General features: G+C 31.4%; 1 protein-coding gene across 2 annotated transcripts; it reads left to right on the plus strand.

Annotated features, from left to right (window-relative positions):
* The first annotated feature begins 10,250 nt into the window (after nucleotides 1-10,250).
* Nucleotides 10,251-13,728, plus strand: LOC112802697 (ATPase GET3D, chloroplastic). Of its 2 annotated transcripts, none has more exons than XM_025846021.3 (7): nucleotides 10,251-10,674; nucleotides 11,298-11,441; nucleotides 11,536-11,610; nucleotides 11,725-11,915; nucleotides 11,998-12,169; nucleotides 12,255-12,674; nucleotides 13,261-13,728. In XM_025846021.3, the coding sequence occupies exons 1-7, from the start codon at nucleotides 10,462-10,464 to the stop codon at nucleotides 13,390-13,392; spliced, it is 1,347 nt and encodes a 448-aa protein (XP_025701806.1). In that variant the 5' UTR covers nucleotides 10,251-10,461; the 3' UTR covers nucleotides 13,393-13,728. The 2 variants fall into 2 exon arrangements, with proteins under 2 accessions (XP_025701806.1, XP_025701807.1); XM_025846022.3 differs by having other exon boundaries at nucleotides 13,266-13,728.
* The last annotated feature ends 6,377 nt before the right edge of the window (nucleotides 13,729-20,105 follow it).

Consider the following 20,105-nt stretch of genomic DNA (forward strand, 5'->3'; position numbering starts at 1 on the left):
TACTCATATCGGCAGATTTTGAACTCGATAATAATATTATTAAACAAATCCTTATTATAATTAAAGCGAGTAAAAATAAAACATTAATATGATAATAATAATAATAATAATAATTTTATCTTTTCTCAAAAAATTTCATTATAATAAAAATTATATGAAAATTCTAATTAATTTAAACCCTAGCTATCATAAAATCAATTTAATTATTATTAATAAAATAAGTTCTAAAATAAAATAAAAAATTCAAAATTAAAAAAATAAATCATAATTTATTTATATTTTTAAAAATGCGGGTCATTACAATAAGTATCCATATAATAGTTATACATCTAGACTAAATATTCAAATCAAACAAGAAAAGAATTTTTTTAGTAAATCTTTAACAATTCAAAAGTTAACACAATGAGTAATTACGGATGAAAGTGATAAACAAAAATAAAAGTTATAATAATGGTATGGTGGTAATTAATTGCGGTTGAAGTGAATAGAAGAAGAAAATAAGGAAGGAGAATAAAACAATGCAACATAATAGTAACGGTGAGATAATAATTAAATTAAAATTAATAATTTAAAAAATAAAATTAAAGATAATTAAAGACGTCCAATATAAAATTAAAAAATATTTTTTTTACTATTAGAATTATGCAAGGAAATAAATAGTATTTTGAATATAAATTTTAATTTGCTTCAAATTAAATAGAATTAAAAAATAAACAACTTTAAATATTTATAGATAATTAATCTATAAATATTTTATTTTGATATTACTACACATAAATACATAATAATAGTATAATTTTTTTAATCTTATTTTTTAATTTAAATTTATTTATTTTATACATTCTACATATTAAATAATTTAAGATATTTTATTTTTTAAATATTGATAACAAATTTAAAAAACTTTTTAAACTTAATAGAAAAATGGTTGAGTGCATGGGAGACGCTAGTTTTCTATAAAAAAATTTTCAAAGACAAAAAAATATTTTATTTTATTAAAAAAATATAAAGTCCAAAATTGAGGACATAAAAAAAGAAAAGTGGGAAATTCTCAAACTTTACAGTACAAGAGTACGAGGAATATATACTCTTTTTAAGGTGTAAAGATAAAAAAAAGATAAGACATATAAATACAATGTCAGTTATTTTTATACTTTTATTTGTGGTACAGCAGAAATAGTAGTGAAAGCGACAATCGTTATGGATCCCGATGAAACTCAACAATACAAGTATTTATGGATTGAATGCAAAAATTGTTATAGATATTTCAAAATAATTATCATACATTCATACTCATTCTTAACTTTTCGAAAAATTCTTCATTAGTGATTGTGAATGGCCAATTTTTTTTAGATCTTTATGATTTGCTCCTATAAAATCGAGGTCAAAAAAATGAGAAATACTCTTCTTAAATGATACTTAAGAAAATTTTAAGTTGCTTGGTATTTCACCAATTAATAACACAATGGTCTTAATTCTTGAATATTTAGATAATAAAAAAATATTTAGATAATTATGAATTCTATTAAGTTTCCTTTACTTGATCGAATAAAAACCCAAAATTCAGTTATTTCATATCGACTCATTAAAAGACAAAAAATTTGGTTTACTTAGCGAAAAAATATATAGTTAATAAAAAAATTTATTGATATTAGATTTAAATTTTAATGATATGATATCGATATTTTCATATCAATGAATCTTTTGCTATTATTTTTCTGTTTTTTCTAATTCTATTTATGTTTTCATTATTTTTTATCTATAACATACAACAACAACAACAACAAAGCCTTGTCCCACTAAGTGGGGTCGGCTATTTTTTATCTATAACATGTATAAAAAAAATAAAGGAGTAATAGAAACTCTGTTGATATTGTTTTTTTAACTTTCAAAAACTCGTATAAATAGATAAAGAGTACATGTGTTGAGCTACTAAAGAAGTAATAACTTCTAAAAAGACTAGAGTAAGACCTAATTAAAAATGATGTGAATTATTAATTGTGTCATAAAGACCCTTGTGTCCATGCCCTAATCTACCCCCCGGAGGAATGTGTGCTTCTAAGATCTTTTTTATACCTAGGCCAATTTCGAAGTTTATTCTATACATGTGACCAACTATCAGAAAAAAAATCACAATAGTTAAATGATAGTGCGCAATATCAATTAGCCATAAGCTTTGCATTTGTGTGCTTGTTCATTTTGATAACTTTATCATATGAATTCTATTTTATTTTATCGCACAAATCTCTACTCTACTATTTTTTCTATCATTTTCGGTGGTATCAATTGTAATTTTAACTCATTTGATAACTCTATTAGTCAATAAAATCTTAAGATTTCATGATTCGTTCAAAAATGCCCATGCTCACAAATAACCAACCTGCAATGAATAGGGATGGTATAGTAATGCTATAAATAATTCAGTATCGAATACTGGTAATAATATCAGCAAAAGAATGTTTTTCGGTGCTTTTAGGCATGTTGAGCTCCATATATTCTTGTACAGTCAAAGGGAGATTGGTTCTATAAAAGATGAGAGTAGTAAATAGAAATTGATTAAGAATCATCCTTATTAGATCGTCAATATTGTATCTAGGGTGTCTTTCGAGTATACCGAATTAGTATAGCTATCCTTCTTTAGACACAGTAAGAAAATTAAAAGATTCGTGCTAAGATCAAGCAGTAGATTCTTTCTAACTTGCTTGTTGGTTGTATAAATGCGTACTCAATACAAATTTCCACAATGTTCATATCTTTCAAAGTTCACCTTACAATATAGGGCCAAAAAGTCAAAATAAATAATTTTATTTGGCCCGAGAAAAACTTTGCATACCTCCGTTACCTCTCAGAAAACCTACGCTCCGTAGAAACTTTCTACCTGAGACTGTCCCTTGGCCATAGGTTCTAACACAAGGTTAGAATTCTAACACTTCCAGAGTGGTATCTCACTATGGCTTGCCTCCCCCGTCCTCCCACGCGGAAGGAGGCCTTATTCACCCTCCACCTATGCTGTGTAAGAAAAGCCCAAAGCCATTCCTAGGTAATAGTGAAGCTTAATAGGATCTTTCTGTCCAGGTGGAGGTAGTCCACATCTTCATAGACATGTTTATTTCACCAAGCCTCTCTCCGAGACAGTGCCCAGATTATTACGCCTTTCGTGCGGTTGGAACTTAGCTGCCAAGAAATTTTGCTACCTTAGGACCATTAATAGTTATGGCCGCTGTTCACCAGGGCTTCGGTCACCAGCTCCGCTTTCATCAGGTCACCAATATCCTTGACCTTCCGACATTGAGCAGGCGTCATCCCTCATACATGGTCTTACGAATTTGTAGAGACCTGTATTTTTGGTAAACAGTCGCCCATGCCTAGTCACTGTGACCCCTTTGTAAGGGGGCACCCAATCTCCCAAAGTTACAGGATTATTTTGCTGGGTTTCTTAGAGAGTTGTCTCGCACCCCTAAGTATTCTCTACCTACCCATCGGTGTCGATTCGGGTACAGGTACGCTTTTGTTGAAGGTCGTTCGAAATTTTTCTGGGAGTATGGCATGGGTCCCTTCAACGCCGTAGTGCCTGTTACTTGAACATTGGCTCGACGCATTTTCTCTACCCCTTCTTACCCTGAAATTATTTATAAGCATGGACAATTAAAGACTTTCAAAAGATTTCATCCAACTTTTTTGTTTAGCATCTTGAACAAACCACCCCTTAAACGGTATGGTTAAAAGATCGTCGACCCTTAAGAAAATTAATGTAATAGTAGCTTGCCAGAAAAGAATGATTCAATGCCACTCTACAAACAGTACATGATATTTTCACCTCATATGGCTCCTCGTTCAATTATTTTCAAGTCATTTGATCTTTTTCTTCGTTCAAAAATCTCCTTCCTTTCTTTTTTCACTCTGTCTCGAAGAAAAACTAGGAACAATTAAGTCACATTTTTATGTTCCAATTGATTCCTTTTTTGGATTATTCTCAAAGGAGAAGGTTTTTTTTACCCCTTAGAGGGTTGTGCTTTTTGGGGGACTTAACCTAACACCTTACACCACGAGACAGGAAGTGATGTTTCCAGTGGCTAACGGGTGAGTAACGCATAAAATCTGCCCTTGGGAGGGGAACAACAGCTGAAAACAGCTGCTAATACCCTGTAGGCTGAGGAACAAAAGAAGAAATCAACCCGAGGAGGGGCTCACATATAATTGGCTAGTTGGTGAAAAGATATATATGAATGAGATATCCAACAAAAAAAAGAAAATAATTGAATAGAGAAACTCCCGAACCTTCTGATGTGAGATATGAGCAAGAGACTTCGAGAAAACTAGTATTTTCTGAATTATATGAAGCCAGTAAACAAACGTCAAATTCGTAGATATTTAAACCCGAGTATCTGGGCAAAAGTAGAATATTTGTTGTGCAGTGGAGTCGTAGAGAGTAAAGTCAAATCTAATATATGAAATAATTTGATCTATAGACAGCATCATTGTGGTAAAGACTGTAATGCCAAAGGAATCATTACCGCAATGCATAAAAGGGGAGGTCATAAGCGTCAATACCGTAAAATCAATTTTTGCCAGAATAAAAATTTTATCAAATATGTTTCTATTTAATGGAACAACATTGAATCAAATGACAAAGACATTGTTGAGAAAAAGATAGCTTTTCCTGGATGAAATTGGTCCATATCCGGTATGGGCGTTAGAGTATTGAGAGGACCTTTTCCTAGTACGAGAGAACCGGAAAGGACGCAGGTGTGCCAGTTATTGTACTTATGATAAATGTTGGGTAGCCAAGTGTAGAGCAGATAATTGTTGAAAGCTTCTAATTAGTAAGCTCACCCCAAAATGAGTGCTCTCCTATTCCGACTTTCCTAGAGCCTCTAGTGGCACAGCCGAGACAGCGATGGGTTCTTTGCTCCTGCGAGGATGGAGCAAAAGAAGTTTTAAGAATTCAAGAGAAGGAAAAATCCATTAGATATCAAAATTCTTTTTTTAGTTAGTGTTAAGTCTGACGAAAATAATATTCTACAAACAGCAATTTGATGATTTTTAAACCAATCCATTGACTATCTATTATTTGATTTAGTAATCCTTTATATTGGAATGGGTGAAGGGTTAAATGGTTTGGAAATTCCTCACGTGGGTCTGAATCCAAAGAATTTTGAATCAGAGCTTTCGATTTGTGTTCATATTTCACTGTAATAATATCTTGAAGTTTGCAGTGATAACTTGGTATATCTACTATAGGGTAAAGTATTATATTGGTCCCCTACGTTTAGGCGTAATCCATTTTTTATTCTTAAGGTTTAAAGTGTCCTATTTGAATCCAAAAAAGTTTCATTTAGATTCAATTTAGTCCCACTGTGAAGTCAAAGTTAAATAATTAACGGAATGTCCTATATTACGGCAGTATAAGAACAAGGTCGATAATTTAGAGAACAAGTACAAGTTCCAAAGGCACAAAATTAACCGTGGATGCATCAATACATTTATTTATCATTCTCCTTAGTTTTATCAAAAATATTTCATTTAAATTATAAAAAGAATGATAAATAAATGTATTGATGCATCTACAGTTGATTTTGTGCTTCTAGAGATTGTACTTGTTCTCCAGATTATCGACCTTGTTCTTATACTGCTGTAATGTAGGATATTCCATTAATTATTTAACTTTGATCTCACGGTGGGACTAAATTAAAGCTAAATGAAACTTTTTTGGATTCAAATAGGACACTTTAAACTTTAAGGACCGAAACATAATTACAGCCAAACGTAGGGGGACCAATTTAGTACTTTACCCTCTACTATATGACCATTATCTAAAACATGTTTATGGTTAACTAATTGGCGGGCTTGAGAAATAGTCGAAACCATACCCAATCTAAAAAGTATGTTATCCAAACGCATTTCAAGCAATTGTAGTCAAAGAATGTAAACTAAAATACCAAATCAAAGTAGATCAATTTTTCTCATTTCCGAGGAAGTGCGTATTTTATCCGAACCTTCTTCCATAATGAAGAGTAAGCGTCAAATTAAGAAAAGATATCCAGAAAAAATCAATGTTGACAAGACAAACTTTGCAAAATTCATTCCAAGAACAAGAGATAAAAAATAACAGAAAATAAAGAAAAAAACATTATAATTTGCTTGTTCCTGATTTTCTTTTTGCGCCAGACGTCGTAGAGAATTAAGAATTCTAATTTGTTTCAATAAACTTAATGACTTAATTTCAAGATATAAGGCTTTCCTTTTATAATAGGCTGTTCAAAAATATTTCCTGTTCTTTCATCAAATATTCTGCTTTTTTCCGGATACTTGGGTTTAAATATCCACAGATTTGAGTTTGTTTACTGTCTTCATATAATTCAAAAAAATACTAGTTTTCTCGAAGCCTCTTGTTCAAATCTCTCATCAAAGGGTACTAGTCTATCTAGCATATCCCCCGCTAATCCGAGTGATCATTCAAATATCTGTCCTACATTCATTTTTGACGAAACTCCTAATGGATTGAAGACCATATCAACGGGTCTTTCATTTTGCAAATAAGACATATCCTGTCTACTCTTTTGAGGATGCAAAGAAAGAGAAAAAGATATCTAAGTAAGAGTAAAGTGGAAACTGACATTAGGAAGTGAAAATACTAGGTAAAATAAGTAACTCCTGGTTGAGCTTCTTGGCTTCATCTACCACCTTTTCATGTCGACGTCTTTGTTGTTCGAAAATACTTTGACACCGTTCCTTCCAAATACACCAAGTAAGGATCAGCATGAATCTAATTGTGATTGAACTAGAATCTGTTGACTTGGTCAAATTACAACCTTCTTCCACCAATTAAAGAAAGACTCGCAGCTGTAATTTAGAATAAAAAAGGAGATCGAGCTGTGCTTCCAAATTTTCTATGCATGTCCAAATCTAAATAGGCAATGGAGAACGTCTTTTGGTTCTGAATGGCAGATTGAGCAAAATGGAGGAGTAATCTTTATTGATAAACTGCATTACTAGCATTCTACCATGAAGAAATTTTCAACCAAAAATGAGGATCTTGTGGGGGACGACAATTTTCCATCGATAGTTCCAGATGTGACACTGTTACATGATTGAAGGGAAGACATATGTGGGGGCAAGATGGAAAAAGTAGGTCATTCTATAGCTAGATGAAACATCATATTCTTTTGATTTGTTTAAAATTCTCTATAACTTGTCCGCATTTGATCCTAAGTTAATTGAGAGAACCCTTTAAGCGATCTCATGTGAAAAATTTTTATCTATTAATGCAAGGTTCCATTGCTTATTTTTTATCAGCAAGTCTTGCACCTAAAGGATTCAGTTAGCATCTGAGGGTTGAACCATAGAAGGAGGAATCGTGAATGGATAGGGAGGAGTCACTAGAGCCAACACTCCAGTTAAGGTCTTTCTCTACAACACTCTTGCCCTCTATAATGCTTCTTCATTCCTATGATGGCAAGGTATCAATTTTTGCTTGTAGAATTGAGTTGTAATTATAATATTTCTCTTTCTGTATTTTAGCTAGAAGAGAATTAGGTCGAGTAACTAATCTCAAATATTGTTTTTCCAAAAGTGCCAAGTTTTGAGTCTGTAAGTCTTTGAATCCAAGTCCCTCTTTCCTTTTTTGGTCTGGACATTTTATCCTAGCCAATCCATGTCATATGTCGTTCTGCCCCTTGCTGTCCCCACCAAATTAATTTAAGATACCATGGATTTCAGTAAGCAAATTATCCAAAAGCCTAAAACAAGATAAGGTGTAGATGGGGATCACTTCTCCTATTGTCCGAAGTAAGACTTGTCTGTCACCGTTAGATAATAAGCACCTTTGTCCACCCTTATACCTTCTTGATGACCTTTTCCTTAATAGCTAAGAAGGTAGCTTTCTTAGAGCAGTTGATTATGGACAGAAGGACCAAATACTTATCCTGATCCCCAATGTGAGAAATATTCAAAATAGAGGCTAAGGAGGATTGAAAAACCTTAGGTGTATTATTGTTGAAAAAAATTATGGACTTGTTGAGGTTTACCCTTTGCCCACTGAATTTTTCATAATTAGCTAGCAACTCTAGGATCCTATCATAATCTTCCTCAAAAGCTTTACAGAAAAAGATGGAATCATCCGCAAAGAGTAAATAATTAATAGCAGGGCATCTCTTGGTAACTTGGATTCCTCGAATGAGACAATTTTGCTCTAGCTTATGTAGCAAGAAAGAAAAGCCTTCTGCATAGAATAAAAAAGGAAAGGGGATTGAGGATCACCCTGTTGAATGTCTCTATTCGGTTGAAAAAAAACTGCAGGGTTAACATTCTACAATAACAGAATAAGAAACTGTTGTCATCAATTCATGAATCTACTTTATCCAGGTTGTATCAAATCCTATCTTCTCCATCATAAACCAAAGAAAGTATCACTCCACCCTGTCATAAGCCTTACTCATGTCAAGTTTAAGGGTCATTTCATACTCAAGACTTCTCTTTTTTCGCTTGATGTAGTGCATATATTCGTGTGCTATCAAAATATTATCAAAGATAAGCCTTCCTTTGAGAAAATCACTCTGAGTGGGCCTATTAGTTTATTCATATACCATGCAATTTGTGAACTAGAACCTTCGAGAAAATTGTATAGAAAATAGAGGATAAACTAAAGGGTCTAACTTGTGACATATCATTAGCATCTGATACTTTAGGGATAAGATAAATATTGGTATGATTAAAGCTCTTTTAAATTTTACCTCCTCTAAAGATACTCTTAACTGCCCAAAATACGTTATCACCAACAACGTTCCAGAAAGATTGAAAAAATTTGGCTGTCACACCATCTTCAGCTAGAGCATTTTGAGGGTGGATACTAAAAGTAGCTTTTTTCACCTCTTTTAAAGAGACTGGTCTTTGAAGCTTATGATTCATGTTAGCTATAACTTTAGGCTCAAAAGTCCATAAAATAATGACCCAGATCCTCTTGATTAGTTGAGGAAAAAATGCCCTTGAAATACTCTTTTGCTATTCTTGCTATATCGCCATTAGCAGTAGCTCATTCATTGTTTTCCTAAATCTCCAAGTCTATTCCTTTGAACTCTAGATTTAAATTTTCGATGGAAGAAGTTTGTGTTTTAATCTTCTTTTTTCAACCATTTAATTCTAGATTTATCTTTTCAGTACATCTCTTCGTTCAAGTAAGTTCTTACAGTTTCTGTTTGAACTCCACAATCTCAACACCTCCCATGACTCCCGCTGCTCTCTTTTTCTCAAGAGTTGTCGAGAGTTCTTTAATTTATTTTTTGGAATTAGAAATAGTAGAATTCTGCTAATGAACTAAACGGTGCTTACACAACTTTAGTTTATGAACCAGCTTGAACATAGGAGAACCCTCAACCTCATAGTACCATGTTTTCTTGATTAAATCCCAGATTATTTCATCCTCACACCAACGAGATTGAAATTTCAATCTTTTTTTAGATCTTTTAGTACAGGAGTTTGTGTCAAACAATAAAAAAGCATAGTCTGAACCGATTTCTACCAGTCTGAGTACTCTAGGATTAAAGTATTATTAGAGCCATAATTCACCCACAAGAATTCTATCCAATCTCTCCTAGATCAACTCATTCCTTCCCTTCTATTACTCCAAGTATAAAGTCTCCCAATCATACCCAAATCACATAAGAAATTATTACTAATAAAATAATTAAAAACAAACATAAATATTGATATTTTAAGACTATTTTTAATCTTTTCATTTTGATCAACAATGTCACTAAAATTTCACATAATAATCACATTATCTTGTAGTTGCGATAGAGTAGTCAAAATCTCAAGAAACTGAGTGAACCGAACTTGTTCATTACAATGAAAGTGAACTCCAAGTAAGTTCCATTTATAATGAAGGAGATATTTGTCACCCCAACTACTATAAAGCAATTTAAACTACTTATGATTTGCATATCATATTATTTTTTCAAGCAAGAGTTAATCCACCAGCATTATTCATCGGAAAACTATTACTATTTTTTAGCTATTATATCCACATGAGCTTAATTTTCTTTCTGCTAGTCGAGATTGATTTTTGGTTTCAACAAAAATATATAATAAATATACATAATGCTTGAATACTATATATTTTAAAATATAAGAAATAATTAACATAATTAAAATTATTAATAAATTTTACAACAAGTAATCATTAATCATGTTTAGTTATTTTTTGTCGTTAGTATGAATGTATGATAGTATCTTGGATATCATTTTCATAGTTTAAGAAAAATCATGAGTAAATAACGAAAATAAATTCTTTTATTTTTTTTTTCTCAACTTTTTTTAAAGAAATCACACTTTATAAAAAAATTGAGGGAAAAAAATTGGATACATTCCATTAGCAACTACCAAGAAAAGACGAGTAGGCACTAGTCAGTTCCTCAGTTGCAAACTTGCAAATCGTTTTCAATTCATTGTGGAAAATCTGCAGCGATGGGCGTGGCTTCATCTCCGTCGTTTCCGGTTCTTGTAGGACAACGACTCCCCACTTCGCCTTCAACTTCTCCTCTTCTTCGCCCACGTGTCGTCGTTGCGGCGGTTTCTTCGGATTCTTCTCCAGCTTCCACCTCACAAGCCACCAAATTGCTCACTTTCCTCGGCAAAGGTGGCTCTGGAAAAACAACCGCCGCTATTTTCGCCGCTCAGGTACCTCTTGTTTGCAATTTGAGACTTTTTGGTGGTTCTTCGTTTCCAGTTACGCTATGTTTTAAGTGAAATGACGGAAATGAAACAGAGAAAGGCAGTTTGCAAAGCTTTCAACTTCAGTTTCAAATACTGATCAGTCTTAAAACTGCATTGCCAGAAGATAAACATTTTTGTTTTATAAAAAAGAAGAGTAAGAGTAAAAGTGCCGATCTGGTTAACGTGGTGGAATTCCAATTCTTTCAAAAGGAGTAATTTTGTTGTGTGATTGTTATAAGCTTTTCTTATATTGGCATGTGGAGGTTGCTTATGATCTGTGACCCGCCCTTTGTGTTTGGATGAAAATTATTTTTTTTTGGATTAATTTCTTTTCAAGAGAAAGGAAATTCATTATAAGTTTAACCAACGTATACTTACAAATTTGTTAGAAAGGTGCATTGTGTCTGAAAGGGAAAAGAAAATAAGATTATTGATAAAGTTGATTATGGACCCAAGCAATCTAATTTCAAATCAACTTTTCCCTTTCTTTTAATCTTATCCTGACAAGAATTTTTAGATAGTCATCCAACTTCAACAGTAGAAAAGTAGTTTATTTTATTTTCCCTTCTGTGTGCCTGTTATTTCAGCATTATGCAATGGCTGGATTGAACACATGTTTAGTGATACATGGCCAAGACACCACTGCTGACTACCTCCTCAACTGTAAGATTGGAACTGATTATGTCGAATGTGGAACAAATCTTTCGGCTGTTAGGTTGGAAACAACCAAAGTATGTCCTCTTCTTTTTTAGTGTTGCTGTAAATTTGTCGGCTTCTGTACTTTAGTCTCATTGTCATCGACTGAGTATTGTTTGCTAATTGCAGATGCTTCTTGAACCTCTCAAACTTCTGAAGCAAGCAGATGCACAGCTTAATATGACACAAGGCATACTTGGAGGGGTAGGTACGTAATATGTTATCTACCGTTATTGTTTATTTGTTTACATGGACATATAATTCTCTTGCCAAACTTTTATGGTCGGGTTGTGCTCTTATTTATCTGTCTTATAATAGATTGTTGGAGAAGAGCTTGGCATTATGCCTGCGATGGATTCGATTCTTTTATTATTTGCGCTTGAGAAGCTTGTAGGACTTTTGAGTAGTACAGCTTCAAAGAGTCAAGGCGATAAATTTGATGTGATAGTTTATGATGGTATCAGCAGCGAGGAAACACTGCGGTTCATAGGTGCAAGCAGTAAAGCAAGGTTTGGAATTGCTAATTAATCTTATCTACGCACATGCTCACTCACGTCATTTTCATTTGTATGATATTTTGAGGTTTTGTAGATTGTACTTGAAATATCTCCGAGTATTGGCCGAGAAGACTGAGCTTGGGAGATTGGCTGCTCCTTCAATCCTGAGACTTGTGGATGAAGCTGTAAGAATAAGTAGCAGCAGATCTTACTTTAATGGTAGAACGAGCTCAGAAATATGGGACACTTTAGATCAAATGCTGGAGGTAAGAGTGTACATTGTTGAATATAATTTTACCTTGGAGCAAGACCATAAGATTGAAGATTCTATGTTGATTTTATGTTACCCAGAGAGGATCTTCTGCCTTCTCAAACCGGCAGAGATTCGGTTGTTTCCTTGTAATGGATCCGAATAATCCAACCTCTGTTAATTCGGCAAGGCGATATTGGGGTTGTACAATCCAGGCTGGTGCTCAAGTATCTGCAGCTCTCGGCTTCACCTCTCAGCCGCAACATCTAGAACCCTTGCAAAGAGCAAAGAAAGGTTTCTCACCCCTGCCTTCTGCTTTCATTTCAAGTTTATCCATGAATAGCCCAATCAATTGGAGCAGAGTACTACTAGACACAAGCAACAAAGATGCTAGGCATCTTCTTACTTCCGAAGCAAGTCAATACGGTTATGCTATCTCACCGGTTGAATTTGATTTGAAACGAAAATCAGTTACTCTCTTCATGCCTGGTTTCGACAAATCAGAGATCAAGCTATACCAAGTATGTTAATTCTTTTGCTCTCATGTCATATATTCTTTTTCAGCCATGATATTGAATGCATTATTTTCAAACGAATTTACGAGAAACGAGGTTAATGTCATGATGCTCTTTGACATTAAATTAATCAAATATGATTTGGTGTCAATCTGAATGGGAGCCTAGGGAAAAGGTAATGGGTTAAAACCGTGAAATCAACCACTTGTTAGGCTCCTTACATTATACCCCTTTGGATGTGGCCTTTTCCTGAATCCTGAGCATTATGCCTTCCGTTTCTGTTTTTTATTTTAAATTTTCAAACAGGTGGATGATGAAATCATAAAAGTCTCTGGTTGATAAATGATCAAGATTGAAAACTAATAAATGATGGACTTACTTCTTGTTGGCAAACTCTGTTCATCTTTGCAAAACATCAAATAGCTTTTATCAATAAAGAAAGAATTAAAAAGATGGTTTGAATTGAAACTTTTTTTTCCCTGCACTTGTCGTGCAGTCTTATATTCTGATTCTTATCTATCACAAATACTGCGCTTCAATGAAAGTGAAAAATTAAATGGTGCTTAATGGATTCTTTAATCAATAAATGTAGTATAGGGGAGGATCTGAGCTGTTGGTAGAAGCAGGAGATCAAAGGCGTGTTATTCCGTTGCCCCCAGAAATTCAAGGAAAGGTTGGCGGAGCCAAATTCGCAGAGAGAAGTCTTGTTATTACAATGCTATGAGTTCGGATCCTCTAAAGAGAAAGAGATGTGTAAAGTGAATAGCTTTCATTATAATTGAAGTTACCTTATTAACCCAAAGAGTGATTACATTATCATTTTATCACTATATATCTCCTCAGTTCATTTCAGAGTATCCAGATTCCATTGCTTTAGTCTTTTTCTTGTTATTGTTCTCTTCACCTTCTATGTATTATGCATGGGCCATGAGCTATGTAGAACGGTTTAATGAATAATCTTGCCAAGGACTGGGCATAGCACATTGCCGTCATTTATGCATCATTTCACCGTTATATTGGTTTATGCAAGTGGGAACAAATGTATCACCTTTTCTCTCTCCTTTCGAATTTATATGGAACTAGAGTGACACATATATGATAAATTAATGATAGTATATAGCATATTTTAAAAAGTATTATATTATTTAAAAATTAATTAAAGTATATACAAACTAATATTAAATTTGATGTGTTTTTATTTAAAATATTTTATAATACAAAAGTTTTTTATATTGAAATTGTATAGAGCTATATTTTCATTTATTTTTATTTTTGTATTTGTTTTAACTGACGGATTTAGTCTTCTTATATGATATTTGTCTTTTTTTTTAATTTTCGGTTGTTGTTGGGGTTGTTTCTTTTTATCATATGTTCTTGTGGAAACATATTTTTATTAAATTGTTGCTTGTATATATATTTTTTATTTATTCTTATTTTTTGTTCCACCTTTTTATACATGTTCTTTGTTTGAAGGTGTCTTAAATTCATGTACTTTTTTTTTTCTTTAATTTCTTGATTTGTATGTCATATAGGTCTGATGATATTAGTGATAGTGAAGTTGGTTTCTTATAATCAATGAAAAATTTGAGCAATATAAATGATGTTTTAAATAAATGAAATTTTTGTTGTATTACCTGTTTTATTTGTTATAATAGAAGTTGAATTTCGGTATTTTTTGTTGGAACAAATGTCTTGATAATAGTGTATTGTTGAGAACATAGTTTAAATCATTTACTTTGACTTTAAGTATAAGTGTGAAGTTGTATAAATTTTTCAATTAGGATGGTATTTGAGTGTCATTGCTATCTTGGAGTGTAATTAAATTTTAGGTAGTTGTGTCCAATCATTTTTTGTTTCTCTTTCAAATAACATAAAAGTTGTTATAGCACTTTAATCTAAAACCTTTAATTTAATTTTGAATATATAATCGTTATTGAATTAGTAATTTATAAATTGATAGAATTTTTTATGATAGGTATAATTTGATAGAATTTGATGAAATTTTTTATAATTTGAATCTGTAATATTTTTTTATGTTGTAGTACAAAAGTTTTATTTTTTATATTTTTGTGAGTTTTTTTTTGACATCTATTTATTCTTCTTCTCTTAGTGCATACAGTTTTTTAATATCTATAATAATAAGAATAAACGTTTTTAAAATATTTATTGTTTGTATATATATAATATATTAAATAAGCTATTTTTAATAAGAATAATTTAAATTACATAAAATAAAAATACATCTTAATAATATTTTATGTTGTAGCACAAACATTTTTTTGTATTTTTTATGGATTTATCTTTCACATCTACTTATTTTTCTTCTCTTAATGCATATAGTTTTTAAGTAACATCTATAATAGTAAGATTAAAATTTTTAAAATATGTATTCTGTGTCTGTATAATGAATAAATTAGTTTTAATAAAATTAATTTAAATAATATAAAGTAAAAATATTTGTTAATATTTTTTTAACTCATTCTTTCGGTTAATGTCTCAAGTGATACAAATTTAAAATAGTATTAGAAAATGATCAAAATTGATTCTTTAACTTAAATAGCATATTTAAATAAGTATTGTTCTTGCTGAGTTTGGCCGGTGTATAGCTCGTCCGTCGATGAATGTCTTCAAACTTCTCGTCGGGATGAGTTATACGTCGGCAAGGAGAGAACAAGGGGGTGGGTACCTGCAAAAGACACTCCGACGCTCAAGTCAGTAAGTGTTTAAGAGGTATATAATAATTCTATGAATATAGAATGTAAGACATGAAATGAAAGTTATCATGTGTTATGTTGTGTTTATAATAATTCTATGAATATAGAATGTCTATTGTATTAGATATAGAAGGTTCTTTTTATAGGCATAAAATTGATGAATAGAATTGATGTTATGACCGTTTGGTCATTAAGATAGAAATGATGGTCATTAAGTCGGTAATGAAGGTGTCAGTTACAAGCAAAAGAATGAATGATAGTTAATGCCGAGTTATAACTCATAATGCATAATAAAGACTGAGTTATAAGGTGACGGATCAAGTATGATTATAAAGATTTTAAAATATAATTATATGTAAAATATTACAAAATAATAAAAAAGTATAAATAGTAAAAGTAATAAGAATATTTTTTCTCATATATTTGTTTTAAAAATACAATAAATATTATTATTTTGTATGTAATAATCTAATAGAATCATTTTTAAATAAATAGGCTCTTTTTCATTTGTTGGTGTAAATATTTCTTGTAGACGAACCACGAATTGTGAAATAAAGTAATATCGGTAAGAGTCTTATGTATAAGGTTTAATTACTCTATTGGTTCCTATAGTTTCGCAAAATTTTCAATTAGATTCCTATACTTTTTTTTCTTTTAATTGGGTCCCTGTACCAATTTTTTTCTTTCAATTAGGTCCTTTTTTGTAGTAATTGGCTTAATTATATATAGGGACCCAACTAAAAAAAATTTAGTGCAGGGACTCAAATAAAAAGAAAAAAAAAAGTGTAGGGATTCAATTGAAAAAATTAGTGCAAAGATCCAATTAAAAAGAAAAAAAGTATAAAGACCTAATTGAAAATTTTACGAAACTATAGGAAATAATAGAATAATTAAACCTATGTATAATATATAAATATATCAAATAACATGAAATTTGAATAGTTTGTAACTTCAAATTTGTTATGATAATATTATTATGATACTTTTAATGTAGATGTTTATTGTATTTAATTAATACTTTATATTTCTATTGAATAATAATATGTAATAAATTAATTAATGAAAATTATGGTTTTAATTTTTTTAATTTTTTAAAATTTGATTGGTTGATTTTTAAATTTTCTCAAGTAAACAAATGTGCTATCACGATATCATTAGAAAAGTAAAAATGACTTAAATCTAATGTATAAAAATTTTGATATCAAGTTTTATATAATAAAAATAGATAAATAAATTGGCATAAGCTGTTATTTACATTTGAATTTATTGTTGAGAAATACAAAAACCATATGAATTTTATATTTCTGATATAAAAAAATCGTGTGTTTTTTAATTATGAAAATTCTATGGTGTAGATCACCAAATTTATCTGCACATGAGGAAGGCACCTGGAATGGTTTCATAATGAACGCATGTCAGTCATAAATTTTCTGAAATAAAATAAAAAATATTTTATTTTTACAGAAAACTAAATCTCATTTTACTTTTTTGTTCTAATTTTTTCTTTCTTTTTGTGCTCAGAGCAAGTTTACTATTTCTGACGATAAATTTTGCATAATACATGAAGGTCGTCGGATCTCTCGACGAACTTCGAGTCACTATCGCCCATAAAATCTTATCGAATCTAGTCAGTCACAAAAATTACTTGCATGTTATATCTCATTCTACTTTCTTTTTTTTTTCATTTTCAATTTGTTTATGATTTTGTATCCTTCTTTATCAGGATTTATTGATTTTGCATTTTGTTTCATTATGATTTTGTATTTTGTATTTTAGACATAAAAACAAAAAATATGATGATAAATGTAGTGTAGGAATAAGGACTAATTTTACTATTTTGTAGAAAAATCATGGAAAATATTCCACAATGAGAACTAAACTCAAGGTAGGCTGAGTCTCTTGCTCTTTTTAATTTATATGAACTTCTGATTGTTTGACTTATTTGTGTTATTTAATTTTTTTTTCTTTTCTTTTTTTCGGTATAGTTTCATTATTTTGTTACTCCTTTTGTTATGTGGCTGTGCTCTACAATTGAAATTCATTAGTTTTTGCAAAATTTAACATACAATTGACTCCAAATTCAATTTCATGTGAAACTAAGTTTGTTGTATGTGCCGTTTCTTCTTAAAGAAATATACTTTTTAGCCTTTGTGTTGTTCTTTCTATTCAACAAAATTTGAAATGTATTTTATTTTTATTTTTTTATTTAGAATATTATGAAAATTAGTAGCACCCACAATGAGAATTGCATGATGTGTTTTTCTAGAATAAAGGATTTGGTGATAACAACATACATGAAATTTCTTGTAGAAAGTATCGGCGAAGTATTCCATAATAAGAACTGAACTAAGGGAGGGTAAATCTCTTGCTCTTTTTAGTTTAGTTTGAACTTCTGAATATTTATATTTAGTTTGTGCTAATTGTTGAGCTTGTTTGATTGATCTGTGTTGTTCAATTTTGTTGTCGCAAGGATTTCAAAGTTTTCAATCTCAATTATAAATATCTTTTGTAATGTCTGTCAACAGTTTAATAGCCATATGTAGATTTGTCACAAAACTATGAAAAAGAGTAAATTTAGTGAAAGTATAAATATTAATAGATTAATTAATATTTATTTTGTTGAGGCTGACGCAACAAAAGAGAAAAAGATAAAAGCGTGATTGGTACTTAACCCATAATAGGGTTCCAAACTGCAATCACATCCACATTGAGAAAATGCCTAATAATAGCAGAAATGATGGAAAGAAGAAAAAACTCTACCCACCAAAAGAACCGAAAGATTGGTGCTTTGAATGTAAGGATGGTGGAGAAGTCATTATATGCAATCGCATGTTTGTACCCTTTTGTTTTTTAAGGGAGTTAAAATGATTCAGCTGCTTTAGTTTTTTTTTCTTTTATAATTAATCAATTGTAATAAGCTCCACCAGTTATGGTATTGTATGGGTTGACTTTGATTTTTTTTTTTTTTTTACTTTTAGAAATTGTGTGAAGGTTTATCACTCTGATTGTGTTCCTGTTACTCTTAAGAAGGACAAATCTTGGGTTTATGGTAAGCCATTTCAGTATTTTGATAATGCAGTATAGTTCGTATTGGATAGCCAAACATGATTACTGATTAATATTCTTTTAAATGGGAATATAAAATAAGACTATAGATACTAAAAAAACGCTTAATGTCCTGTGAGTATGAAACTGTTTACCATGGTTCTAAAAACTAGATCGGACTGTTCGGTCGAAATTGGTCCAATCATGAACCGACATCATTAATGGTCTGGTTAACCACATAAAACTTCAGATAAAAAATTGGTGATGAGTCGCTGAACCAACCGAAAACTAGCCAGTTGGACTGGACTAGAACTAGCCAGTTTGGATGCAACAGCGTGGTTTTTCGATTAAGTTTAAAAAAAAGCAATCATTGAATCATTCGGGCATGGTTCTCACTCACCTCACTTAAGCAGAATTGCAGATAGATTGAGAGTACAAGCCCTTTTCTCCAACCTTAGCCTTTCTTCGAGTCACGACCACCGTCCGTCGCATACAGGGGGCTTCTCTCTTCGTACTGTCGACATTCTCCAAGTCTCCAACCCCTTCTCTCTTCTTCTGCGAGCTCGGCCCATCTGTTGTCTTCATCTGCTCGCTTGTTTGGTCAGCGTCATCTTTGAAGGTCAGTGGCTCAGTGTTCATTTGTTATTCAATTGTTGATAAGAGGTTATTGGGGGTTTAGGAAGTTTACTAAAAACGAAGTATTAAAGTCCCAACGGAAGGGATGGAAGGGGAATAAGAAAAGAATGACACAAAAGGATACACCCCAAAAGACACAGCAGAAACATAAAGGATAAATAAGGATTTTTCTACTAGTTCTCTTAGAAACCTATTCTTAGCAGCCTAGGTCACTGGAAAAGATTACCTACTAGACCTTCAAAGAACCTGTTCTTGACAACCTAGATCAGAAGGATGAAAATTGAAAGAGACTAATACACATAATTATCTTAGTCTTGGATACTTCAATCTTCTTCATGCAACAAGTAAAGCAAATCACTCACCTCACTTAATCACACTAAATAAACGTGCATAAAGCAACTGAAAATTTTATTCATCAAAGTTATGTAAATTATCTCACCAAAGGTGTTTAAATAGGCCTTAACAAACTAACTAAAAGATAAAATAAGAAAACTCAATTTAAATCTTCTAAAGATAAGATAACTAATTTAAATTAGATTTTATCTTATTGGATTAGATCAGATTTGATTTAAATTTAAAATTTCTAAAAATACTACTAAGCAAATCACACGTCAAATCTTTCAACAAACTCTAACAGCAAAACAAATTAAAATAAAAGCCTAATAAATTTGAAAATTAATAGTAATTTATGCCTCCCACTGAATTTGGAAAATATTATTAAACTTCTTGCTGTCTTAATTTAACCCAATGGGCCTTATGAGTTGTCGCCATTTCAGCACCACTATTTTTTAGACGAACTCATGGTCTTCTTGATGTCTAAGACCGACATGATATAATTCTTCTAGTATTCAAATCTTTGATCGTGATGAGATTGTCATTTTGTCCTTTAGTTCTAAAAGGACAAAAATACCCTCCTGACCACGTATCATCCTCTCCCTCTTTAAAAATATTTGTCCTTGAATCTGCATATATATCAAAAGGAGAAAAATTAGTGATACTAAACACAGGTGGACTATCATACCTACCAAAAAAGTTATGCTTG

The sequence above is a fragment of the Arachis hypogaea genome, chromosome 5 (assembly GCF_003086295.3).
Source record: "Arachis hypogaea cultivar Tifrunner chromosome 5, arahy.Tifrunner.gnm2.J5K5, whole genome shotgun sequence".
Taxonomy (NCBI): Eukaryota; Viridiplantae; Streptophyta; class Magnoliopsida; order Fabales; family Fabaceae; genus Arachis; species Arachis hypogaea.

Bases quoted from the DNA above. Each gene is read 5' to 3' on its own strand.
- LOC112802697 (XM_025846021.3), top strand. From the start codon at position 10,462: ATGGGCGTGGCTTCATCTCCGTCGTTTCCGGTTCTTGTAGGACAACGA. The intron at 11,611-11,724 runs GTAGGTACGTAA...GTCTTATAATAG, and splicing joins CACAAGGCATACTTGGAGGG to ATTGTTGGAGAAGAGCTTGG. The intron at 11,916-11,997 runs GTTTGGAATTGC...GAGGTTTTGTAG, and splicing joins GGTGCAAGCAGTAAAGCAAG to ATTGTACTTGAAATATCTCC.